This window comes from Haliotis rufescens, unplaced genomic scaffold (genome assembly GCF_023055435.1).
Source record: "Haliotis rufescens isolate VD_foot unplaced genomic scaffold, xgHalRufe1.0.p SCAF_27, whole genome shotgun sequence".
Taxonomy (NCBI): domain Eukaryota; kingdom Metazoa; phylum Mollusca; class Gastropoda; order Lepetellida; family Haliotidae; genus Haliotis; species Haliotis rufescens.
In genome coordinates, this window is record NW_025963968.1 from 6,875,686 (window position 1) to 6,903,256 (window position 27,571).

Sequence of the window (27,571 nt, forward strand, 5' to 3'; positions counted from 1 at the left end):
TAAATGTGGAAGGAAAGCCCGAAGTGATGCAGGTCTCAAACGTTTACCACTTCGGTGAAACCCACGAGCACGGGTTTGGTGCTGACAAACCTGGAAACATTATTGGGGCGAACCGGGATTCGAAGCCACAATCATAGGTTTCTGCCGTGCCTAAGGGACGCAACTCTGCACAGCGGATCGCGGCGCCTTAGAGGACAGGGCCACCCGTGCCCCCAATTTACACAAGAGGACACATTGGTCTTGACCGTTTAGTGCATCTGGCATTATCTAAAAAGTAATTGTAGTGGAGAACGGTTACATAGAAAACGATAAACATCCCCGTGAATCGATATTATATGATACCATTCATTGGAATAGCTGATATCAGCTGTAACGATATCTGATAGGTCTATTGAAACTCTCATGTACGGCTTATCTTGTCCAGTCGTCCCCGACACCACGTACATCTCGCAGTGCAACGTTGCAACCATCGATAGCGAATTACAGATTTACCTCCATTTACCGTGGGGATGACTGATGGTGACGCATCTAGTAGTGGCAGTAGTAGTGGTAATAGACCCATTTACAGCCTTAGACGTTCCAGGTCAACAAACCTGATCTTGTCCTTTTTGATAAATCCAATGAAATCAGTTATATCATTGAATTTTCTGTCCCCTTTGAAAACAAATGTGATTGACAAGATTGAGGAAAAACATGGCAAATATAAAGTTGTTTCTTTCGCTATGCTTCAATTCATAGGAAACAAATGTAAGTATTTATGTACGTGGTTGTCTCACGATGTTTGTAAGACCTAGCACAGTATCCCCATGATGACTTGAATGGTATTATTCAGACTCATTTGAGTGAACTTTCATGTAGGACTCACTTCATCTTCCCGAGGCAAGAGAGTTAATTGACTTTAAAAGTCCAGTTTCCACCCTTGCCGAACTAGGCTGAAATAACTGGGGTCGATCGTAGCGCCACCAGTGGTTATTACCAGTTACATCCCTTTTAAACATCTCCTATGGACCAATCAGATTCAACCTTCCGTATCACTTGCGTTTGCTTCACACAAAATGGTGGCGCCCAGTCAGGACGATCTGATCAATAATCAGGATCTATATTGTGATGAAACGGGTCTTACATCGGGAAATGCATCAAATCACGTGAGCACCTTGATTAAAATCATGAAAAGATTTGGAAAATATCTGATGACAACGAGTTGGCGTTGCATATGCTTTGCAAATCCTGCAATCGACCTAAATCTGCACAGTTTACGAACCGGATTTCGATTTCGTTGCGCGATTTTGATTGGACTATGCATAGACTCGTTAGTCCAGCCAAAATGTAACCCCATAATACCAGCGTAATTCGGCAAGGGTGGAAACTGGACTTACAGTCAGTTAACTCTCTTGCCTCGGGAAGATGGACTCACTTTGTCGTCGTCTTGGAAGAGATGTGAAGTTTGTATGCAGTGTCACAACAAAAATACCAGCTGTTTTAACAATGCAATACCTTTTGCAATATTGCGGAAATCTTTTTAAACGTCCCAGGCACGCTCCCATATTTTCTTATTTCACTATTACTAGACATAGAGCTTAACATGGGTCCATGACAAAATGACATCCTATTCGTACGCCAAAATCTCCAACATCGAGTCATATTTATCCCCCATCTGGACACTAAGATTATCTCCATTAAATGTTTAGTAGTATACAGTAATGCGTTTTCAGCTCAGCGATATGTTTGACAACCTTCAGGAGTTCATATAACGATAATGCGATCACTTACAAATACTGCAATGTCAGCACAAATTGTTTCACCGTGTACAACAGTGAGCCCCAATTACGTTTCTTTGTTTGTCAGCACCAGTGCTCTTGGGTTTCAACGAAGTGGTAAACGGCAAAAGACCTACACTACTTGAAGATTTCCTCCCACGTCAAGCTAACATGCCGTGATATAACTGAAATACTGTTAAAATCGGCGAAAACTCATCAAGGATTCGTGAGATACTTCTTTGCAATCTGCGAGCGGTCGTGTACGTTGTAAGTTAATTTACCTCTCTTTATTGAGTTCTAAAAAATCATCAGAAAAAACGAACTGCCTTTTTTTTTTATCAATATAGCAAGTATTATTAATAATTCTTACAGCAGAGTATGTAACATGTGATGCTCATCATAAAAGCACAATTTTCGGTGCATTTTGAAAACATGTCATTTGTACATTAGGAAGATATATATATATGCTTCTCCGTGCCACCAATCCCCTTTAAGCTGATGCAGAAATCTAAGCTATGTGTCGCAGTTTATGTTTCATACTGCGCAGTTAAAAAACATTGCGTGGTGAGTAATTCCGTTATAGGTCATCCCTGCTAGAGTCTATTGTGCTATATAATGGTTGAAAGTTAACAAGATATCTGATTTATATCTCAAGAAATATGTGCACGTGTTTGTATCATACCTTATGTAAGTTCAGGAATATGTACATCCTTCCTTGTGGAGTATTCACAACTAAAGATGTTTTCCACACAACTCAAGTTATTAACATATCCTGTCTTCAATGATGTTTGTGTTATAATGACCCTATGTGAAGACATACAGATGGAGCTTTAAAAAGCAATATATATTCACCCAGTCCACTTGGAACTCATGAGTTCAACCAACGTTGATGTACGCCATATTCATAATTTGTAGTTTATGTTGTACATATATGAAGTAAACAGATGAGGAAAATAAGGAGCAATGTTACACATATTTTATTGAACTACTATTGGTTCTTCGTTAATGGATAGCGATAACGCTAGAGTTGTATCTTCGGCTTGTGTAAGAAGACTCTCAGTAGTAACCGTACCCCATACCTGAAAGAGAACACATAATACACATGTTAGTGGGATCAAATCAAGATGTGTTCCTTTCATTTAACGTGGGTTCAATTTGGTGTTAATCTATGTTGATGGATTAACGCCAAAAATGATATTAATCAGATAACCTACCAATTCCTTTGCCAAGTCCAATTCCTCCTCCTATTCCACCATACAGTCCTTCCATTCTACCATACAGTCCTCCCATGCCTCCGTACAGACCTCCCATGCCTCCGTACAGACCTCCCATGCCTCCGTACAGACCTCCCATACCTCCGTACAGGCCTCCCATACCATAGCCGCCATAGCCAAGGCCACCAAGGCCACCAAGGCCACCAAGGCCTCCGTACATGCCCATTCCGTAGCCAATGGGTTTGGCGTAGGTAGCAACAGCCAGACAGGCAACAAGGACGACGATAATCTTCATCATTTTAAATAGCTGTCATAAAGAAATATTTTGAATTAGCGATACATTTAAACAACCAGGTTAATGTATTTGCAAAACGGTAATTCATCCATACTCCGATTACAAAGGTATTATCAATTCAAATTATTATATATGTATTTTGTTTCTACGTTATTATTTTGTTGTTGTTGTTTAACGCCGCATTCAGCAATATTCCAGCTGTATGACGGCTGTCTGTAATAATGGAGTCTGGACCCGACAATCCAGTGATTGACATCATGAGCATCGATCCACTCAATTGGGAAACGATGACATGCATCAAACAAGTCAGCAAGCCTGACCACCCGATCCCGTTAGTCGCCTCAAGCATACACGCCTTTTACGGCAAGTGTATTCTGCTCCGGATCGTCACGGCGGATAATGCACATATACACTATTTGAATGACTGAGAGGGTAAACATTCACGTGATTCATATATTTATAATACATGTTCATTAATCAGTAATGATATATTGGAAGTTACGCTTGAATGTTTCTTCACATTATCTCCGAATATGGAACATTTGGCGAATATCGAAGCCATGTGGTCACTCACCACACTCACGTATATATACCTTGTGTATTATGTATTACCTGTGATTGATTAGCCTGGGAATGGCTACTTCCGGGTGGGATCAATGACAACCGCCAATTAACTCTTCCGGAACAAGTAAAGGCGACATAAAATTACCAATTAACATGTGTTTTATCCTTGGGGCTTAAATGTGAGTAGTATTGGGTAACTGTACAAGGAAGAGTGGACATTGCGCCAGCGGGGTTAGACATTCCCGCAATCCCCGGCCTATATAAGAACACAGAAAAAGGCCGTAATCACCAGTTTCGCACAGCTCCATAGTGACAAAGGTTAGTTGACTTGAATTCACATGATTTGTTTAAATTAATGAAGTCGAATTTGTAAATGTATTAAAATGTCAATAAACGAAGGCAAATACTGTTAATTACATTTCTACCTCATGGAATTGAAATCTATTCAAAGATTATTTGTTTTACAATAATCGTATTTCAAATAGAATCACTTGATGGTATTAATGTAACGAAATTAAGAAAGTATGTATTCTTTCATGGCAGCTACTGAAAATGATGAAGATTATCGTCGTCCTTGTTGCCTGTCTGGCTGTTGCTGCCTACGCCAAACCCACTGGCTACGGTATTGGCATGTACGGAGGCCTTGGTGGCCTTGGTGGCCTTGGTGGCCTTGGCTATGGTGGCTATGGAATGGGAGGCCTGTACGGAGGCATGGGAGGTCTGTACGGAGGCATGGGAGGCTTTGGCCATGGTGGCCTGGGAGGTCTGTACGGAGGTATGGGTCTTTACGGAGGCTTGGGAGGCCTGTACGGAGGAATAGGAGGCCTGTACGGCGGCATGTATGGAGGAAAATACGGTGGCATGTACGGAGGAATTGGACTTGGCAAAGGAATTGGTACGTTTTCAATGTAATATAATTATGTTAACATGGCATTATGAGACATGTATGGTTGCATGAACATTTAATAGACTTGTGTCATTTTTGCATATTGATCTGCTAATTTCAGTAACATGTAATCTGTCTGTAGGTTTGGAGATGGGGGGTGAGGTTTAGGGGAGTGGGGGTGGGAGTAGGGGGTTTGGGTGGGGGTGACTTGAGTTTTGTTCGCAATCTTCTACTCTCAATACATACAATGATTACCGTTGTTGCCTGTCTGACTGTTGCTACCTACGACAAACCCATTGGCTTCGGTTTGGACGTTCACGGAGGCCTTGGTGGCCTTGGCTATGGAGGCTAAGGAGGAATAAGCCTTTATCGAGGCGTGGGAGGCATGCATTGAGGCATGTGTGTGTGTTGATCTGATGATAGGTAAATTGCGAGGAATGATCCCACTGTATGGTGGAACGGGATATGTGAAGGTAAGGGTCTTTTCTGCATATTGATTTGCTAAATGTGAGTAACATATACAAAGAACATATATGGCATGCTGGGGTAGTACAGTAACCATGTCACTGACTCTGGCCAGATACAAGTAATATTTCTCTCTTTCTAATTTCGCCACAGTTCTATTTAAATAGCGAAACGAAGCGATCGTGATGTCAACCAAGCGAAACAAGTATCACAATAACATGCTTACATGTGTTCAATTCACATGCCTTTCAGGACTGTTGTCAGATGATCATATTTGAAAATCACTTTTATGGTTTAAGTGTTTCTTTTATATTTCATTCCTCCAACATCATATTGACATAAACATCACATTCGAACTTTGTTTCATTGCTGTTGTGGTTTTTGTGTCGTAGCAGTTATGAGCATGTTAGTGAACACTTCAGCCATATAGTGACAATCCAATCTTTCAAGGCACTGTTATGACACATTATTGATGAAATCACATCCATCGATGTACGTCGGTCCTACGACAAGCACGAGGAACTTATAATTGGGAACTAATTTTGACCGGGAATCCCCATCGAATCGAAGGAAAAACAAGCAAGGACCATGAGTTTTGTATTGTTCTTTTTAAACTTGATAAAATACTTCACATTACGGGAGCAATCTACAATACAGGGCTGAACCTTCCTTGCTATCAACGTAGTTATTCCAAGGCGAGTACATGATTTGTTTTGATTAATAGTTGCAATTTACACTATTGTTGGTTAGACAATTGCATACGCATCCCTTTATTTATATAGAATGTATTTTTACTTCAGGTATGGGATACTATTGAGGTTGGTGAGACGGCGCCTCAGATCTGCAACAGCTTCAGCGCTGATCAAACAAACCTCTCAATGCTTCACGGAAGACAAATACTTTCTTCTCGGATCAATAAAAGTCATTTCTACAATGCTTATTATTTTGTTGTTAGTTTCCAGTGATCCAATCATATAATTGTGACCCTTATTTTGCCTTTTACGCCTAATATAATGTGTTTCAGTAGATAATCGAGAATAATTATCATCTGGCGTTGACGTATTATATGTCACCCAAATCACTCACTGTAAGTTGGAGGCCAATTTGCATATTGTTTGTCTTGATACTGTCCAGCATTAGAGAAATACTTACTTCCTTACCAAGTATCATATCGACACAAATTCTGATCAACGTTTACCATAAACATTTCACCCTTTGCTGTAACGCCTCAAACCAATTGAAGACCCTGGTTTCCATATATGGAATCAGGCCATGGTCACGCGTTGCTCTCATCATACTCTCATTTGGTACCGTTTGGAGCATGCTATGGCAATCCGCTTCATAGCTATATTTTAGGCATGACCTGAATTCAGATTTAAAAGACTTTGTATTGTGAATATACTGCTGTTCCCAAATATACCCGAAACCAAAGCTAAACAGGATATATTTACAATCTGAAACCAGTTGCTTTTGCCTTTATTAGATGCCTGTAACATCATATTGTAACACTTTTTGTGGATAACGGGTGTCAGGCATAGAAATAAGCGTCAGCCCGTAACTAATACATATTGTGTAAGCATAAATAGATACATGTAATGGATGTCGGCCGCACTCTTCACTAACGATGTGGTTAGGGGTAGATATCTTGACATCAAGAAAGCGCTTACACGCCAACATATGTACAGTTTTCATTTCATCATTTTGATACAACACCTATACCTCTGATCCATAAAGCAATATTGGGGTTATTTCAATGTTAAATATTCTCGACAACAGTTCATGGCCAAATTAATCTACTTTACATTATGACTTCAAATGTAAAATACAGCTTTTCTTTTTTGCAAAGCTGCATTTTCGAAGCGTCTGGGCCACGGAAGAAATTTCTAGAAAACATAACGCCTAAAAATTTGTAAAAAGATACACACTTGAGTTTAGTCCCTTTATAAAACCATTTCCTGACAAACGCCCCCACCCCTGCCTTCTTGAACACCAAGAACGTTGTATACAAATTAACATCTTATCTAAGATCAATGTAATATTTCTCCAAAACATTCATTCGTTTCTGCAATCCCTCAATACTATCTGCTATAATGATAATATGATCTGCGAATAGCAAAATGAAACAAATGCGTCAAATCAGGGTACAACTGGATACCTTTCCTCAATTTCGAATAATAATTAATAAAAATGGAAAATAAAAAAGGACTTCAAACAAAACACTGACGGACTCCACGGGAACACACACACACACACAAACACACACACGCACGCACGCACGCACGCACGCACGCACACACACACACACTAACACACACACACTAACACACACACACACACACACACACACACACACACACACACACACACACACTAACACACACACTAACACACACACTAACACACACATTTGCATTGAACAGTGTTTTTGGTGTCGTATCCCATACAGGTAGACATTATCAGTCTTTGGATCTAGGCCACGGCCGTCGTCCTAGGCTATAACAGACAACCCCTGGGTACCCCCTCCGTCGCTCTCACTGGGGCGAAGAGGCGTTCGTCCCTCGGCCCCATGGTATCGGCGTTTCGGTGATCCCCGGCGTGTAGTAGTGAATTCTGAATTCATCATTTTCAAGGACATACACGTCGCCATTTATCATTAGTTTTTCATAGGAGAGATAAGCTGCCTTATCGCTTTTACATGCATCCACCACGTGAGGGATAAGCCCCGCCCTTATCTTTCTAACTCTCTCTTCTATGCCATTAACTATTCCTCTTCTTTATCAACAAGAGTTTCCAATTTGGATATTCTTTCTTCAAATTCAACGTTTTCTGACCTCAGCTTAAAAAAATAATGATTGTATCAAACTTTCTATTAAGTTTACCAATTCCCGATCTGATAAGTTTTATACGTGTTGTGGCATCTTCCTGGTAGTGGATTAGAATCGCTGTTCCTCGAGTTAACATCGTGCTGAAGTAGACTATCTAGTTGCCTTACTCCATTCTCTCTTCTATGCCATAAAATTGTTCCTCTTCTTTATCAGCAAGAGTTTTCAATTTGGATATTCTTTCTTCAAGATCAACGTGTTCCGACTTGAACTTAGAACTTAGAACTTGGTTAGAATCGCTGTTCCTCTTGTTAACGTCGTGCTGAAGTAGACTATGCAGTTGCTTTACTTCGGGCACCCCAACTGACACTTCCCCGACCCCGCGGGCCTTGGTTTAACTTCACCTCAGAACATATTTGTAGGAGCCATGGTATCACGAGCTCAAATATTGTTTTCTTATTATTTGATAAACAAATGGATGTTTTGACAATTTATCTTATTAAATGAAATGGGTACAGCGTATTGCATTATGTTGGCACAGTACAAGAGTACATGTTCTCCATCTTATGTGTATACGTAAAATACGTGGCGTCCTATTCGTGCAAAAAATACAAATGGATATTAGATGAAACTGTATACTTGGACAGTCATCGTTTTAAAAATGAAATGTTAATCTACAGTTAATAGCTCAACAGCATATATAATATAATGATGATTATTTACGTGTCATATGAATAATGTTTATGTTATATCTTTCTCCTTACCAACGATCCCTTTTTAATCGATTAAGAATGTTTTCATAGTTTATGATTCATACTGCGCAATTAAATTGCAGAATAAAATAACCACGCATCAACCCTTACAAGTCAACTCTCGCGAATGTATTTTGAGCGATATATTATAGTTAAAAGAATACAGGATATCTAATAAATATCTCCTAATATATGTTTTCATGTGTTTTTATCATACCACATGTAAGTTCAGGAATATGTTCATCCTTCCTTGCAGATTATTCACAAAAGATGTTTTCCACATAACTCAAGTTATTAAGATATCCTTCCTTCAATCATTTCTGTGTTATAATGGCCCTATACCTCGATGTGAAGACATACAGATGGACCATTGAAAAGCAATATTAATTCACCCAGTCCACTTGGAACTCATGAGTTCAACCAACGTTGATGTACACCATATTCATAATTTGTAGTTTATGTTGTACATATATGAAGTAAACAAATGAGGAAAATAAGGAGCAATGTAACACATATTTTATTGAAGTACTCTTGGTTCTACATTAATGCATAGTGATAAAGCTAGAGTTGTATCTTCGGCTTGTGTAAGAAGACTCTCAGTAGTAACCGTACCCCATACCTGAAAGAGAACACATAATACACATGTCAGTGGGATTAAATCAAGATGTGTTCCTTTCATTTAACGTGGGTTCAATTTGGTGTTAATCTATGTTGATGGATTGACGGCTTAACTTAAATGTAACGCCAAACATGATATTAATCAGATAACCTACCAATTCCTTTGCCAAGTCCAATTCCTCCTCCAATTCCACCATACAGTCCTCCCATTCCACCGTACAGTCCTCCCATGCCTCCGTACAGACCTCCCATGCCTCCGTACAGACCTCCCATGCCTCCGTACAGACCTCCCATGCCTCCGTACAGACCTCCCATACCTCCGTACAGGCCTCCCATACCATAGCCGCCATAGCCAAGGCCACCAAGGCCACCAAGGCCACCAAGGCCTCCGTACATGTCCATTCCGTAGCCAATGGGTTTGGCGTAGGTAGCAACAGCCAGACAGGCAACAAGGACGACGATAATCTTCATCATTTTAAATAGCTGTCATAAAGAAATATTTTGAATTAGCGATAATTTTAAACAACCAGGTTAATTTATTTGCAAAACGGTAATTCATCCATACAACCGATTACAAAGGTATTATCAATTCAAATTATTATATATGTATTTTGTTTCTACGTTATTATTTTGTGTTGTTGTTTAACGCCGCATTCAGCAATATTCCAGCTGTATGACGGCTGTCTGTAATAATGGAGTCTGGACCCGACAATCCAGTGATTGACATCATGAGCATCGATCCACTCAATTGGGAAACGATGGCATGCATCAAACAAGTCATCAAGCCCGACCACCCGATCCTGTTAGTCGCCTCAAGCATACTCGCCTTTTACGGCAAGTGTATTCTGCTCCGGATCGTCACGGCGGATAATGCACATATACATTATTTGAATGACTGAGAGGGTAAACATTCACGTGATTCATATATTTATAATACATGTTCATTAATCAGTAATGATATATTGGAAGCTACGCTTGAATGTTTCTTCACCTTATCTCCGAATATGGAACATATGGCGAATATCGAAGCCAAATGTTGTACGCGTGATGGTTCAGGATGTAATAACTTAAATCCATGTTTCAAAAATATTATGTGAACTTTGGCGAACTTTTTGTTGACGAAAAGAGAGTTGACCGTTGTAAAAAAGTTTAACGACCTTAACTTAAATCATGGTTGATGTCACCATATGGATAAGCAAGTGGTATTACTACAACATTTACACAGTGTCAAATACAGATACTCACATTGAGGTACACAGATCGACTATTTGCAAATGCAGGAAAGTTCAGTGATGTGGTCACTCACCACACTCACGTATATATACCTGGTGTATTATGTATTACCTGTGATTGATTAGCCTGGGAATGGCTACTTCCGGGTGGGATCAATGACAAACGTCAATTAACTCTTCCGGAACAAGTAAAGGCGACATAAAATTACCAATAAGCATGTATTTTATCCTTGGGGCTTAAATGTGAGTAGAATTGGGTAACTGTACAAGGAAGAGTGGACATTGCGCCAGCGGGGTTAGACATTCCCGCAATCCCCGGCCTATATAAGAACACAGAAAAAGGCCGTAATCACCAGTTTCGCACAGCTCCATAGTGACAAAGGTTAGTTGACTTGAATTCACATGATTTGTTTAAATTAATGAAGTCGAATTTGTAAATGTATTAAAATGTCAATAAACGAAGGCAAATACTGTTAATTACATTTCTACCGCATGAAATTGAAATCTATTCAAAGATTATTTGTTTTACAATAATCGTATTTCAAATATAATCACTTGATGGTATTAATGTAACGAAATTAAGAAAGTATGTATTTTTTCATGGCAGCTACTGAAAATGATGAAGATTATCGTCGTCCTTGTTGCCTGTCTGGCTGTTGCTGCCTACGCAAAACCCACTGGCTACGGTATTGGCATGTACGGAGGCCTTGGTGGCCTTGGTGGCCTTGGCTATGGTGGCTATGGAATGGGAGGCTTGTACGGAGGCATGGGAGGTCTGTACGGAGGCATGGGAGGCTTTGGCTATGGTGGTCTGGGAGGTCTGTACGGAGGTATGGGTCTTAACGGAGGCTTGGGAGGCCTGTACGGAGGCTTGGGAGGACTGTACGGAGGAATGGGAGGACTGTACGGCGGCATGTACGGAGGAATTGGACTTGGCAAAGGAATTGGTACGTTTGCAATGTAATATAATTATGTTAACATGGCATTAGGAGACATGTATGGTTGCATGAACATTTAATAGACTTGTGTCATTTTTGCATATTGATTTGCTAATTTCAGTAACATATAATCTGTCTGTAGGTTTGGAGATGGGAGGTGAGGTGTAAGGGAGTGGGGGTGGATGGTAGGGGGGTTGGGTGGGGGTGGCTTGAGTTTTGTTCGCAATCTTCTACTCTCAATACATACAATGATTACCGTTGTTGCCTGTCTGACTGTTGCTACCTACGACAAACCCATTGGCTTCGGTTTGGACGTTCACGGAGGCCTTGATGGCCTTGGCTATGGAGGCTAAGGTAAGGGAGGCCTGTATGGAGGAATAGGCCTTTATCGAGGCGTGGGAGGCATGCATTGAGGCATGTGTGTGTGTTGATCTGATGATAGGTAAATTGCGAGGAATGATCCCACTGTATGGTGGAACGGGATATGTGAAGGTAAGGGTCTTTTCTGCATATTGATTTGCTAAATTTGAGTAACATATACAAAGGACATGTATGGCATGCTGGGGTAGTACAGTAACCATGTCACTGACTCTGGCCAGATACAAGTAATATCTCACTCTTTCTAATTTCGCCACAGTTCTATTTAAATAGCGAAACGAAGCGATCATGATGTCAACCAAGCGAAACAAGTATCACAATAACATGCTTACATATGTTCCATTCACATGCCTTTCAGGACTGTTGTCAGATGATCATATTTGAAAATCACTTTTATGGTTTAAGTGTTTCTTTTATATATCATTCCTCCAACATCATATTGACATGAACATCACATTCGAACTCTGCTTCATTGCTGTTGTGGTTTTTGTGTCGTAGCAGTTATGAGCATGTTAGTGAACACTTCAGCCATATAGTGACAACCCAATCTTTCAAGGCACTGTTATGACACATTATTGATTAAATCACATCCATCGATGTACGTCGGTCCTACGACAAGCACGAGGAACTTATAATTGGGAACTAATTTTGACCGGGAATCCCCATCGAATCGAAGGAAAAACAAGCAAGGACTATGAGTTTTGTATTGTTCTTTTTAAACTTGATAAAATACTTCACATTACGGGAGCAATCTACAATACAGGGCTGAACCTTCCTTGCTATCAACGTAGTTATTCCAAGGCGAGTACATGATTTGTTTTGATTAATAGTTGCAATTTACACTATTGTTGGTTAGACAATTGCATACGCATCCCTTTATTTATATAGAATGTATTTTTACTTCAGGTATGGGATACTATTGAGGTTGGTGAGACGGCGCCTCAGATCTGCAACAGTTTCAGCGCTGATCAAACAAACCTCTCAATGCTTCACGGAAGACAAATACTTTCTTCTCGGATCAATAAAGGACATTTCTACAATACTTAATATTTTGTTGTTAGTTTCCAGTGATCCAATCATATAATTGTGACCCTTATTTTGCCTTTTACGCCTAATATAATGTGTTTCAGTAGATAATCGAGAATAATTATCATCTGGCGTTGACGTATTATATGTCATTCAAATCACTCACTGTAAGTTGGAGGCCAAATTGCATATTGTTTGTCTTGATACTGTCCAGCATTAGAGAAATACTTACTTCCTTACCAAGTATCATATCGACACAAATTCTGATCAACGTTTACCATAAACATTTCACCCTTTGCTGTAACTCCTCACGCCAACTGAAGACCCTGGTTTCCATATATGGAATCAGGCCATGGTCACGCGTTGCTCTCATCATACTCTCATTTGGTACCGTTTGGAGCATGCTATGGCAATCCGCTTCATAGCTATATTTTAGGCATGACCTGAATTCAGATTTAAAAGACTTTGTATTGTGAATATACTGCTGTTCCCAAATATACCCGAAACCAAAGCTAAACAGGATATATTTACAATTCGAAATCCAGTTGCTTTTGCCTTTATTAGATGCCTGTAACATCATATTGTCACACTTTTGTGGATAACGGGTGTCAGGCATAGAAATAAGCGTCAGCCCGTAACTAATACATATTGTGTAAGCATAAATAGATACATGTAATGGATGTCGGCCGCACTCTCCACTAACGATGTGGTTAGGGGTAGATATCTTGACATCAAGAAAGCGCTTACACGCCAACATATGTACAGTTTTCATTTCATCATTTTGATACAACACCTATACCTCTGATCCATAAAGCAATATTGGGGTTATTTCCATGTCAAATATTCTCGACAACAGTTCATGGCCAAATTAATCAGCTTTACATTATGACTTCAAATGCAAAATACAGCTTTTCTCTTTTGCAAAGCTGCATTTTCGAAGCGTCTGGGCCACGGAAGAAATTTCTAGAAAACATAACGCCTAAGAATTTGTAAAAAGATACACACTTGAGTTTAGTCCCTTTGTAAAACCATTTCCTGACAAACGCCCCCACCCATGCCTTCTTGAACACCAAGAACGTTGTAACCAAATTAACATCTTATCAAAGATCAATGTAATATTTCTCCAAAACATTCTTTGGATTCTGCAATCCCTCAATACTATCTGCTATTATGATAATATCATCTGCGAATAGCAAAATGAAACAAATGCGTCAAATCAGGGTACAACTGGATACCTTTCCTCAATTTCGAATAATAATTAATAAAAATGGAAAATAAAAAAGGACTTCAAACGAAACACTGACGGACTCCAAGGGAACACACACACACACACACACACACACACACACACACACACACACACACACACACACACACACACACTCTCTCTCTCTCTCTCTCACACACACACTAACACACACACACACTCTCTCTGTCTCTCTGTGTCTCTCTCTCACTCGCTCTCTCTCTCTAACACACACACACACTCTCTCACACACACACACACACACACTCTCTCACACACACACACAGACACAGACACACACAGACACACAGACACACACAGACACACACACACACACACACACACATGTACACACACACACACACACACACACTCACACACACACTCACACACACATTTGCATTGAACAGTGTTTTTGGTGTCGTATCCCTTACAGGTAGACATTTATCAGTCTTTGGATCTAGGCCACGGCTGTCGTCCTAGGCTATAACAGACAACCCCTGGGTACCCCCTCCGTCGCTCTCACTGGGGCGAAGAGGCGTTTGTCCCTCGGCACCATGGTATCGGCGTTTCGGTGATCCCCGGCGTGTAGTAGTGAATTCTGAATTCATCATTTTCAAGGACATACACGTCGCCATTTATCATTAGTTTTTCATAGGAGAGATAAGCTGCCTTATCGCTTTTACATGCATCCACCACGTGAGGGATAAGCCCCGCCCTTATCTTTCTAACTCTCTCTTCTATGCCATTAACTATTCCTCTTCTTTATCAACAAGAGTTTCCAATTTGGATATTCTTTCTTCAAATTCAACGTTTTCCGACCTCAGCTTAAAAAAATAATCATTGTATCAAACTTTCTTTTAAGTTTACCAATGTTTACCAATGTCAGATCTCAAGTTTTAAACGCTCAGAGTCATCTTCCTGGTTGCGGTTAGAATCGCTGTTCCTCTTGTTAACGTCGTGCTGAAGTAGACTATGCAGTTGCCTTACTTCGGGCACCCCAACTGACACTTCCCCGACCCCGCGGGCCTTGGTTTAACTTCACCTCAGAACATACTTGTAGGAGTCATGGTATCACGAGCTCAAATATTGTTTTCGTATTATTTGATAAACAAATGGATGTTGTGACAATTTATCTTATTAAAGGAAATGGGTACAGCGTATTGCATTATGTTGGGCACAGTACAACAGTACATGTTCTCCATTTTATGTGTATACGTAAAATACGTGGTGTCCTATTCGTGCAAAAAATCCAAATGGATATTAGATGAAACTGTATACTTGGACAGTCATCGTTTTAAAAATGAAATGTTAATCTACAGTTAATAACTCAACAGCATATATAATATCATAATGATTATTTACGTGTCATATGAATAATGTTTATGTTATATCTTTCTCCTTACCAACGATCCCTTTTTAATCGATGAAAAAATTTGTCATAGTTTATGATTCATACAGCGCAATTAAATTGCAGAATAAAATAACCACGCATCAACCCTTACAAGTCAACTCTCGCGAATGTATTTTGAGCGATATATTATAGTTAAAAGAATACAGGATATCTAATATATATCTCCTGAAATATGTTTTCATGTGTTTTTATCATACCACATGTAAGTTCAGGAATATGTTCATCCTTCCTGCAGATTATTCACAAAAGATGTTTTCCACACAACTCAAGTTATTAAGATATCCTGCCTTTAATAATTTCTGTGTTATAATGGCCCCATACCTCGATGTGAAGACATACAGATGGACCATTGAAAAGCAATATTAATTCACCCAGTTCACTTGGAACTCATGAGTTTAACCAACGTTGATGTACACCATATTCATCACTTGTAGTTTATGTTGTACATATATGAAGTAAACAGATGAGGAAAATAAGGAGCAATGTAAGATATATTTTATTGAACTACTCTTGGTTCTACATTAATGCATAGTGATAAAGCTAGAGTTGTATCTTCGGCTTGTGTAAGAAGACTCTCAGTAGTAACCGTACCCCATACCTGAAAGAGAACACATAATACACATGTCAGTGGGATTTAATCAAGATGTGTTCCTTTCATTTAACGTGGGTTCAATTAAGTGACACTGTTAATCTATGTTGATGGATTGACGGCTTAACTTAAGTGTAACGCCAAACATGATATTGATAAGATAACCTACCAATTCCTTTGCCAAGTCCAATTCCTCCGCCAATTCCACCATACAGTCCTCCCATTCCACCGTACAGTCCTCCCATGCCTCCGTACAGACCTCCCATGCCTCCGTACAGACCTCCCATGCCTCCGTACAGACCTCCCATGCCTCCGTACAGACCTCCCATACCTCCGTACAGGCCTCCCATACCATAGCCGCCATAGCCAAGGCCACCAAGGCCACCAAGGCCACCAAGGCCTCCGTACATGCCCATTCTGTAGCCAATGGGTTTGGCGTAGGTAGCAACAGCCAGACAGGCAACAAGGACGACGATAATCTTCATCATTTTAAATAGCTGTCATAAAGAAATATTTTGAATTAGCGATACATTTAAACAACCAGGTTAATGTATTTGCAAGACGGTAATTCATCCATACAACCGATTACAAAGGTATTATCAATTCAAATTATTATATATGTATTTTGTTTCTACGTTATTATTTTGTTGTTGTTGTTTAACGCCGCATTCAGCAATATTCCAGCTGTATGACGGCTGTCTGTAATAATGGAGTCTGGACCCGACAATCCAGTGATTGACATCATGAGCATCGGTCCACTCAATTGGGAAACGATGACATGCATCAAACAAGTCATCAAGCCCGACCACCCGATCACGTTAGTCGCCTCAAGCATACTCGCCTTTTACGGCAAGTGTATTCTGCTCCGGATCGTCACGGCGGATAATGCACATATACACTATTTGAATGACTGAGAGGGTAAACATTCACGTGATTCATATATTTATAATACATGTTCATTAATCAGTAATGATATATTGGAAGCTACGCTTGAATGTTTCTTCACCTTATCTCCGAATATGGAACATTTGGCGAATATCGAAGCCAAATGGTGTACGCGTGATGGATAAGCAAGTGGTATTACTACAACATTTACACAGTGTCAAATACAGATACTCACATTGAGGTACACAGATCGACTATTTGCAAATGCAGGAAAGTTCAGTTATGTGGTCACTCACCACACTCACGTATATATACCTGGTGTATTATGTATTACCTGTGATTGATTAGCCTGGGAATGGCTACTTCCAAGTGGGATCAATGACAAACGTCAATTAACTCTTCCTGAACAAGTAAAGGTGACATAAAATTACCAATAAGCATGTATTTTATCCTTGGGGCTTAAATGTGAGTAGTATTGGGTAACTGTACAAGGAAGAGTGGACATTGCGCCAGCGGGGTTAGACATTCCCGCAATCCCAGGCCTATATAAGAACACAGAAAAAGGCCGTAATCACCAGTTTCGCACAGCTCCATAGTGACAAAGGTTAGTTGACTTGAATTCACATGATTTGTTTAAATTAATGAAGTCGAATTTGTAAATGTATTAAAATGTCAATAAACGAAGGCAAATACTGTTAATTACATTTCTACCGCATGAAATTGAAATCTATTCAAAGATTATTTGTTTTATAATAATCGTATTTCAAATAGAATCACTTGATGGTATTTATGTAATGAAATTAAGAAAGTATGTATTCTTTCATGGCAGCTACTGAAAATGATGAAGATTATCGTCGTCCTTGTTGCCTGTCTGGCTGTTGCTGCCTACGCAAAACCCACTGGCTACGGTATTGGCATGTACGGAGGCCTTGGTGGCATTGGTGGCCTTGGCTATGGTGGCTATGGAATGGGAGGCCTGTACGGAGGCATGGGAGGTCTGTACGGAGGCATGGGAGGCTTTGGCTATGGTGGCCTGGGAGGTCTGTACGGAGGTATGGGTCTTTACGGAGGCTTGGGAGGCCTGTATGGAGGAATGGAAGGACTGTACGGCGGCATGTACGGAGGAAAATACGGTGGCATGTACGGAGGAATTGGACTTGGCAACGGAATTGGTACGTTTTCACTTTAATATAATTATGTTAACATGGCATTGAGAAAGATGTATGGTTGCATGAACATTTAATACACTAGCGTCATTTTTGCATATTGATTTGCTAATTTCATTAACATGTAATCTTTCTGTAGGTTTCGGGGTTTGGAGCTGAGGGCTGAGGGTGGGGTGGGTTGGAGTTTTGTCAGCAATCTTCTCTTCTCAAAACATACAATGATTACCGTTGTTCTTGTTGCCTGTCTTATTTTTGCTACCTACAACAAACCCATTGGCCACGGTATGGGCATGTACGGTAGCCATGGGGGCCTCGGTGGCCTTGAAAGCCTTGGCTTTGGAGGCGAAGGTAAGGGAGGCCTGTATGGAGGAATAGGCCCTTCTGAAGGCGTGGGAGGCATGTATTGAGGCATGTATTGAGGCATGTATTGAGGCATGTATTGAGGCATGTATTGAGGCATGTGTTGTGTGTGCTGATCTGATGGTAGGTAAATAGTGAGGAATGTGTGGTAGAACGGGATATGTGAAGGTAAGGGTCATTTCTGCATATTGATGTGCTAAATTTGAGAAACATGTACAAGGAACATGTATGGCATGCCGGGGTAGTACAGTAACGATGTCAATGGCTGGCCAGATACAATTAATATTTCTCTCCTTCTAATTTCGCCACAGTTCTATTCAAATAGAGAAACGAAGCGATCGTGATGTCAACCAGGCGAAATTAGTATCACAATAACATGCTTACATGTGTTCCATTCAAAGGCCTTTCAGGAATGTTGTCAGACGAACATATTTGAAAATCACTTTTATGGTTTAAGTGTTTCTTTTATATATCATTCCTCTATCATGATATTGACATAAATATCACATTCGAACTTTGCTTCATTGCTGTTGTGGCTTTCGGGTCGTAGCAGTTATGAGTCTGTTTTAGTGAACATTTCAGCAATATAGCGGCAATCCAATCTTTCAAGGCACTATTATCAGCAACAGCATTGATACACGAGGTTTGGCTGTTATCACTCATTATTGATTACATCACATCCATCGATGTACGTCGGTCCTAGGTACTTATAATTGGGAGCTATTTTTTCCCTGGAAACCCCGTCGAATAGAAAAAAAAATACAAAGACTATGAGTTTTGTATTGTTCTTTTTAAAACTTGATAAAATACGTTCCCATTATGGGATCAATCTTCAGTACAGGGCTGAACCTTCTTGATATCAACGTAGTTATTTCAAGGCGAGTACATGATTTGTTTTAATTAATAGTTGCAATTTTCAATATTGTTGGTTAGACAATTACATATGCATCCCTTTATTTATATTTAATGTACTTTTTACTTCAGGTATGGGATACTATTGAGGTTGGTGAGACGGCGCCTCAGATCTGCAACAGCTTCAGCGCTGATCAAACAAACGCCTCAATTCATCATGGAAGACAAATATTTTCTTCTCGGATAAATAAAGGACATTTCTACAATGCTTATTATATTGTTGTTAGTTTCGAGTGATCCATTCATATAATTGTGACCCTGATTTTGCCTTTTACACCCAATATAATGTGTTTCAGTAGATAATCGAGAATAATTATTATCTGGCGTTGTCGTTTTATATTTCACCCAAATCACTCACTGTATGTTGGAGGCCAAATTGCATATTGTTTGTCTTGATCTTATCACGTTGAGGTTTACGTGAAAAATGTAAATATCGCAGCAGTCCATGGTCAGGCGTTGCTCTCATAATAGTCTCATTCGGTACCGTTTGGAGCATGCTATGCCAACCCTGTTCATAGGTATATTTTAGGCGTGACATGAATTCAGATCAAAACGATTTTGGATGGATATTGCTGTTCCCAAATATACCCGAAACCAAAGCTAAACAGGATATATTTACAATTCGAAACCAGTTGCTTTTGCCTTCATAAAATGCCTGTTACATCATATTGTAACACTTTTGTGGATAACGGGAGTCAGGATTAGAAATAAGCGTCAGCTCGTAACTGATACATATTGTGTAAGCACAAATAGATACATGTAATGGATATCGGCCACACTCTCCACTAACGATGTGGTTAGGGGTAGATATCTTGACACCAAGAAAGCGCTTACACGTCAACATATGTACAGTTTCCATTTCATCATTTTGATACTACGCCTATACCTCTGATCCATAAAGCAATATTGGGGTTATTTCCATGTCAAATATTCTCGACAACAGTTCATGACCAAGATCATCTACTTTACATTATGTTGGGCACAGTACAACAGTACATGTTCTCCATCTTATGTGTATACGTAAAATACGTGGTGTCCTATTCGTGCAAAAAATCCAAATGGATATTAGATGAAACTGTATACTTGGACAGTCATCGTTTTAAAAATGAAATGTTAATCTACAGTTAATAGCTCAACAGCATATATAATATAATGATGATTGTTTACGTGTGATATGAATAATGTTTATGTTATGCCTTTCTCCTTACCACCAATCCCTTCTGAATCGATTAAGAATGTTTTTATAGTTTATGATTCATACTGTGCAATTAAATTACAGAGTAAAATAACCACGCATCAACCCTTACAAGTCAACTCTCGCGAATGTATTTTGAGCGATATATTATAGTTAAAAGAATACAGGACATCTAATATATATCTCCTTAAATATGTTTTCGTGTGTTTTTATCATACCACATGTAAGTTCAGGAATATGTATATCCTTCCATGCAGATTATTAACAAAATATGTTTTCCACACAACTCAAGTTATTTACATATCCTGCCTTCAATGATATTTGTGTTATAATGGCCCTATGTGAAGACATACCGATGGAGCTTTGAAAAGTAATATTAATTCACCCAGTCAACTTGGAACTCATGAGTTCAACCAACGTTGATGTACGCCATATTCATCACTTGTAGTTTATGTTGTACATATATGAAGTAAACAGATGAGGGAAATAAGAGCAATGTAACACATATTTTATTGAACTACTCTTGGTTCTTCATTAATGGATAGCGATAAAGCTAGAGTTGTATCTTCGGCTTGTGTAAGAAGACTCTCAGTAGTAACCGTACCCCATACCTGAAAGAGAACACATAATACACATGTCAGTAGGTTAAAATCAAGATGTGTACCTTTCATTTATCTTACGTTCAAGTAAGTTTTAATCTAGGTTAATGGTTGCTTAATTTATTGTTATGTCAAGCATGATATTACACAGATAACCTACCAATTCCTTTGCCAAGTCCAATTCCTCCGTACATGCCGCCGTACAGTCCTCCCATTCCTCCGTACAGTCCTCCCATTCCTCCATACAGGCCTCCCAAGCCTCCGTAAAGACCCATACCTCCGTACAGACCTCCCAGTCCACCATAGCCAAAGCCTCCCATGCCTCCGTACAGGCCTCCCATTCCATAGCCGCCATAGCCAAGGCCACCAAGGCCTCCGTACATGCCCATACCGTAGCCAGTGGGTTTAGCGTAGGCAGCAACAGCCAGACAGGCAACAAGGACGACGATAATCTTCATCATTTTCAGTAGCTGCCATGAAGGAATAAACACGTTCATAATCGCAGTAGATTAATATGTAAAACAAATAATATACATACAATTCTATGATTCAACAATACACATGATTCAAAGATCTGTGTACATTAATAAAAAAATATTGCAATTATGTATTCATTCGAAGTTACGCTTGAATGTTTCTTCACATCATAGCCGAATATGATACGAATATTGAAGCAAAGTTTTATACACTTGATCGAACAGGATGGAATCACTTGATACCATGTTTCAAAAATTCCTGTGTGTACTTCGGAGCAATGAAAAAGTAAAGAATGGATTTCATAAATTGGTTGTCACGAGGATAATCGACTTAAACTAACTTTAAACATTGTTAGCATTATCACATAGAGAATCAAATAGAATTACTACCACATGTACACTTATAGAATGCGATATGTATATACTCACATTTAGTTACACAGATCACACAGATCGACTATTTGCGAATGCAGTAAAGTTCAGTGAGGTGGTCACTCATAGTTCTCAGGTTTATATACTTGGTGTGTTTTGTGTTACCTGTGATTGATTTGCCTGGGAATGGCTACTTCCAGGTGGGTTGAATAAACATCAATCAACTCTTCCTGAACAAGTAAAGATGACATAAAATTATCAATTAACATGTGTTTTATCCTAGGGGCTAACATGTCAGTAGTATTGGGTAAGTGTACAAGGAAGTGTGGACATTGCTCCAGTGGGGTTAGACATTCCCACAATCCCCGGCCTATAAAAGCAAACAGAAAAAGGCCTTTATCACAAGTTTCGCACAGCTCCATAGTGACAAAGGTAAGTTGGCTTGTATTTTCATTATTTGTTAAAATTAATGAAGTCGTATTTGTAAATGTATTAAAATGTCAAGAAACAAAGGAACCGAAAGTGATTACGACTAATTTCTGCTGACAACCTCACATTTTGTGATACATTGCAAATACTGTTTATTACATTTCCGTCTCATGAAATTGAAATCTATCTAAACATTACTTGTTTTACAATAATCTTATTTCAAACCGATTCGCTGGAAGGTATTTATGTAATGGGATTAAGAAGTTAAGTATTCTTCTGGCAGCTACTGAAAATGATGAGGATTATCGTCGTCCTTGTTGCCTGTCTGGCTGTTACCACCTACGCCAATCCCACTGGCTACGGTATTGGCATGTACGGAGGCCTTGGTGGCCTTGGCTATGGCGGCTATGGTATTGGAGGCCTGTACGGAGGCATGGGAGGTCTGTACAGAGGTATGGGTCTTTACGGAGGCTTGGGAGGCCTGTACGGAGGAATGGGAGGCCTGTACGGCGGCATGTATGGAGGAAAATACGGCGGCATGTACGGGGGAATTGGATTTGGAAAAGGAATTGGTAAGTTTCGTGAGTACACTGTATGTTGTACACCAGAACCATTGGCTATGTCATGGGCATTTACGTGTGCCTTGTTGACCTTGGCTATGGCAGCTATTGTATGGAATGTCTGTGTGTGGTCACTGGATGTATATACGGAGAAATGAGCCTTTAAAGATGATTGGTAGGCTTGTACGGAGGCATTGTACGACTATATGTTGGCATGTAAGGCATGGATGGACTGTCTGGTTAAATTGGATATAGGCACGGTAAGGTAATTGTGCATTTTAATTTGAGTAACATGAACATATTTATGGATATAGATCCAGATACCAGTGACACGCGAAAGTTATATTTAGTTAGTCACGACGAAAGGATCGTGTTGCAACCAGGTGAAACAAGTATCACAGTCACATGTTTACATTCACATCCAGTTCTGGAATGTAGTCATATCTTGGTGTATGTAATTCTTTATATATCTTTCCCCCATCTTCATATTGTTATTGGGGCGGTCGGGTAGCCTAGTGGTTAAAGCATTCGCTCGTCACGCCGAAGACCCGGGTTCGATTCCCGACATGGGTACAATGTGTAAAGCCCATTTTCTGGTGTCCCCCGCCGTGATATGGCTGGAATATTGCTAAAAGCGGCGTAAAACCATACTCACTCACTCACTCATATTGTTATAGGAATCACATTCAGACTAGGCTCCATGTCTGCCGTTGCTGTCGTGGCAGTTATGAATGAGTTAGTGAATGTTAGTGAAAATTACAACCATTTGACGACAATCCTGTAGTTCAAGGCATCAGCAGCATTATTAATGTAGGAAGTTCGGCTGTTATCAAACATTATTGGCTAGATCACAATAGCCCTTACGACAAACCACGGGGTACTTGCAACTTGGAAATAGTTTTTCCTGGGATAATTCGGATCGAATCGAAAAGTACCGCGCCATTTGTATTGTTACTTTTAATCTTTGATAAAAACCGGGCACATTACGGGATTATTCTACTATATAGGTCTGAACCGTTCTTGATATCACCGTAATTATTCCAAGTCGAGTAAACAATTTCTCTTGAATAGTAGTTGCAATTTACGACATATTGAATAAACACTCTTTTATTTATATCAAATGTGTCTTTTTACTTCAGGCCTTGGATACTATTGAGGTTAGTGAGATGGCGTCTCTCATCTGCAACAGTGTCAGCGCAGATCAAACAACACCTCCACGCATCATGGCCAACAAATACTCACCTCTTGGATAAATAAATCACACTTCTAACATGCTAATTATCTATTTTGTCATTAGTTTTCAGTTTTCCATTTATATAATTTACACCGCTCTTATGCCTTCTACCACCTAAAGAATCTGGTTTGGCAAATAATCGAGGCTGTTTATCCTCTGGCGTTGGCGTCGACCCCTATTACTACTCACTGTTAGTTGCAGTCTAAATTGCATGTTCTTATCAACGTGTACCATAAACATTTTACCTTTGCAAGTAAACGTCGCACCGACTAAAGACATAGTTTTGAATAGACATGCATCAGTGAATCCAAATAAGGTCAAGGTCAAGGGTACATGAAAAGTGTAAAGATCACAGCAGGGAAATGGGTAATAAAAATGTTTATTAGAAACGATTTCGAAACAGACGAAAACATTGACATAAGCGGAGTGTTGAGCTATGAGTCGTGTAGATAGCACATTTTAGTACATTTTCTTCAACAGGTTGGTAGAAATCACGGGTAAACACAAACACAATAAGGTCTTTGAGTAAATAAAAGCGACAAAACCCTTTGCAAAAATATATAAATAAAAGACATATCGCCAAAAGCAGAGTCGATTGTACGATTCGGATTATATCATGATCATGTAATTTATTATGAATCACTATCAAATAGTGATCATACCAGGTGTCACTATTTTAAGTTATGTTAATTTCCAATTTATGGCATGTATTCTGTGAAGTTTACAACTGCTTGACGGGGCACCCTAGTTACGATGAAAACCCAGTACGTTGTATATGCTGCCACAAACCCCTTTCCATAATATTGACTATATCATGAGCATGTGTTTATGAATCACTATTACATTTGGATGATACCAGGTTTTCGCGAAAAGGTGAGCGTATCAGTGGCACCCGTCACAAACACATGAAAAGGCAAGTCAATTTTTCACCTCGAAACAACATAGGGACTTATGGTACACGTCAAAATAGGGAATCGGACATCATTTTGTCACCGATGCGTCGAAATCATCCCCACTATAAAACGTTTCGAAAGCTTTTCTGGGGTATTGAATGGTGTAACCTTGATCAAACAACTTCTGAGCATGAATTGTATGACATTCTCGATTGTACCTCAAAAGTTGTGAAATAAAGACACCAAGGGCTGGCGCTGTAGGAATATTGCTCGACATAAATGGAATGTTGACTATTGTAAAGTTGACGTCATTCCTCTCACAGGACTCCTTTATTTCTAGTTCATGTGGGTAAATCTGTGGAAGGGAATTAACTATTTTATTGTAATTGAACGATGTCAGATCATCGATAAAACGAAACTTCGAATTCAGTTAAACGTCATATGCATGAAGTTGAGCACACTTAGTGCCCATGGGGATGCCAACTTACCAATATTTTACATAGATGCTATCAATGAGGAAGTCCAACACTCCACATGTTGTTTTCTCAATAAAATTCAGATGGCATTTGTTTGCATTTATCACAGATTGCCCTGAAACTCTGAAGATAAATAACTGTAACTGTATCTTGAGTCACCACGGTTTGTAACGGAATCCCCCATGGATCAAGGAATGAAGCTTCCCCTTAAATTTGTAATGTGGAATATTGGTGAAAAAAAAATTGAACAATCAAATGTTTTAACAGAATTCAAATTAAGTTCTTTTGGGAGATTGTTAAAATCAACCAAATCCTTCTGGTTTTTGAGAACCCACATGGTATTAATTCCACGTGTCACAAATACATGCTGTGAGTATAGAGAAACTTCTTCCTTGACCGTATTAAGGTATTGGTTACCCATTGAGACAGGGATTTAGTGGACCAGGTACATATATACGAGGGATCTGTAGAAAGATATTACAATGACAATGGCAATCAGTTTTTGCTCTAAAGGCCCATAAAAAAACCATCTTTACCAATACAATATAATATAAATATGCCCTGGTCACTTATTGTTCCATTTTTCCATGTATCTTGAACATATTATACAATTATACAAATTTTGCAATCAAAAATACCGTTTTCTCATTATTTGATGAACAAATGGATCTTATTTCATGACAATTGATCATATCAGGGGTAAAGTATGTAGAACGTACATCATGTTGGGAACTAACTGTGCAAGAGTACATATTCTTCATATAATATCCATGTGTAAAAAACATGGCTATGGATTTTTCAAACATATTTCATTGTCAAAAGACAAATGGATTGAACACAAGTTTACATGGAGGTCATATATATGTTTCACCGCATAGGTACAATGTGTTAGCTTGCGACGACATTCGTACAATGTTTGACCCTCTCTGTGTGAAGATTCATATTCCATTAAACCAACACGAAGTGATGAACAGTTCTTATACATTTTAGATCACTATTGTATTCCATGAACACCCTTCTTGTTTACACTGACAGTCATACAACGTCCGACTGGATGGCGAAATAAAATAAGTGATATGAGGATACTTATGCTCAAATCCATCTTTTGCATTTAGGTTCCAATAGTGAGTGAGTGAGTGAGTATGGTTTTACGCCGCTTTTAGCAATATTCCAGCAATATCACGGCGGGGGACACCAGAAATGGGCTTCACACATTACTCATGTTGGGAATAGAACCCGGGTCTTCGGCGTGACGAGCGAATGCTTTAACCACTAGGCTACCCGACCGCCCCTTTGGTTCCAATAAATAGATTCAAATACCATCACCATAAATGAGAAAGATTTGTTAAGAACTACCACAGTAAGTCAGTCACCGTGACATCGCGTTGTGATCCATTTACATCAAATACAGGACGTCACACTGGCCTACAAAAGAAACGCGAAAGGTATATTTTTTCATGAACCTGGGGCGATTACAAGTATTAGTCATTACTGATCAATTGACCGATCATTAAAAGGTGATTAAGATTAGGGGGTCTTTATAATCAGAGACAACTCTTCTGTATGTGTTTGTGCTTCACAGGAATGCGCAAGTAAGCCGTTTTCTAATACGAAAGTCATAAATCGTGTCAATGAGACACTACATAAGTGTTATAGCAATTAACACATATCTTTGAAAGAGATAGTTATTCATAATTACTCATATATTCTTTTGGAAAATAGAATGGAGGTTACATAATGCGATATGAATATGTAATTGTTTTGTGTTTGATTGTTGCATACACAATAATTCACCTAAGTTGGTGGTATACAAGGGAG

General features: G+C 39.4%; 6 protein-coding genes across 6 annotated transcripts; 3 read left to right on the top strand and 3 right to left on the bottom strand.

The window, feature by feature from the left end:
* Positions 1–2,718: 2,718 nt before the first annotated feature.
* On the bottom strand, positions 2,719–3,781 carry LOC124150578 (neuropeptide-like protein 28). Its single transcript, XM_046522516.2, has 3 exons — positions 3,769–3,781; positions 2,972–3,278; positions 2,719–2,836 (listed from the first exon to the last, which is right to left on the bottom strand). The coding sequence occupies exons 2-3, from the start codon at positions 3,267–3,269 to the stop codon at positions 2,814–2,816; spliced, it is 321 nt and encodes a 106-aa protein (XP_046378472.2). The 5' UTR covers positions 3,270–3,278; positions 3,769–3,781; the 3' UTR covers positions 2,719–2,813.
* Positions 3,782–4,043: 262 nt separating this feature from the next.
* LOC124150579 (acanthoscurrin-1-like) lies at positions 4,044–6,117 on the top strand. The gene is made up of 3 exons (XM_046522517.2): positions 4,044–4,148; positions 4,374–4,725; positions 5,982–6,117. Exons 2-3 carry the CDS (start codon positions 4,383–4,385, stop codon positions 5,996–5,998), a joined length of 360 nt encoding a protein of 119 aa, XP_046378473.1. The 5' UTR covers positions 4,044–4,148; positions 4,374–4,382; the 3' UTR covers positions 5,999–6,117.
* A 3,139-nt stretch (positions 6,118–9,256) lies between these two features.
* Positions 9,257–9,874, bottom strand: LOC125384141 (neuropeptide-like protein 29). The gene is made up of 2 exons (XM_048402617.1): positions 9,529–9,874; positions 9,257–9,374 (listed from the first exon to the last, which is right to left on the bottom strand). The coding sequence occupies exons 1-2, from the start codon at positions 9,845–9,847 to the stop codon at positions 9,352–9,354; spliced, it is 342 nt and encodes a 113-aa protein (XP_048258574.1). The 5' UTR covers positions 9,848–9,874; the 3' UTR covers positions 9,257–9,351.
* A 1,008-nt stretch (positions 9,875–10,882) lies between these two features.
* LOC125384140 (acanthoscurrin-1-like) lies at positions 10,883–12,963 on the top strand. Its single transcript, XM_048402616.1, has 3 exons — positions 10,883–10,987; positions 11,213–11,552; positions 12,828–12,963. Exons 2-3 carry the CDS (start codon positions 11,222–11,224, stop codon positions 12,842–12,844), a joined length of 348 nt encoding a protein of 115 aa, XP_048258573.1. The 5' UTR covers positions 10,883–10,987; positions 11,213–11,221; the 3' UTR covers positions 12,845–12,963.
* A 3,132-nt stretch (positions 12,964–16,095) lies between these two features.
* LOC124150582 (neuropeptide-like protein 29) lies at positions 16,096–17,343 on the bottom strand. Its single transcript, XM_046522520.2, has 3 exons — positions 17,317–17,343; positions 16,366–16,693; positions 16,096–16,205 (listed from the first exon to the last, which is right to left on the bottom strand). The coding sequence occupies exons 2-3, from the start codon at positions 16,682–16,684 to the stop codon at positions 16,183–16,185; spliced, it is 342 nt and encodes a 113-aa protein (XP_046378476.2). The 5' UTR covers positions 16,685–16,693; positions 17,317–17,343; the 3' UTR covers positions 16,096–16,182.
* A 327-nt stretch (positions 17,344–17,670) lies between these two features.
* On the top strand, positions 17,671–24,427 carry LOC124150559 (spidroin-1-like). Its single transcript, XM_048402569.1, has 7 exons — positions 17,671–17,685; positions 17,911–18,253; positions 18,387–18,394; positions 21,562–21,779; positions 22,503–22,593; positions 22,874–23,162; positions 24,290–24,427. Exons 2-7 carry the CDS (start codon positions 17,920–17,922, stop codon positions 24,304–24,306), a joined length of 957 nt encoding a protein of 318 aa, XP_048258526.1. The 5' UTR covers positions 17,671–17,685; positions 17,911–17,919; the 3' UTR covers positions 24,307–24,427.
* The last annotated feature ends 3,144 nt before the right edge of the window (positions 24,428–27,571 follow it).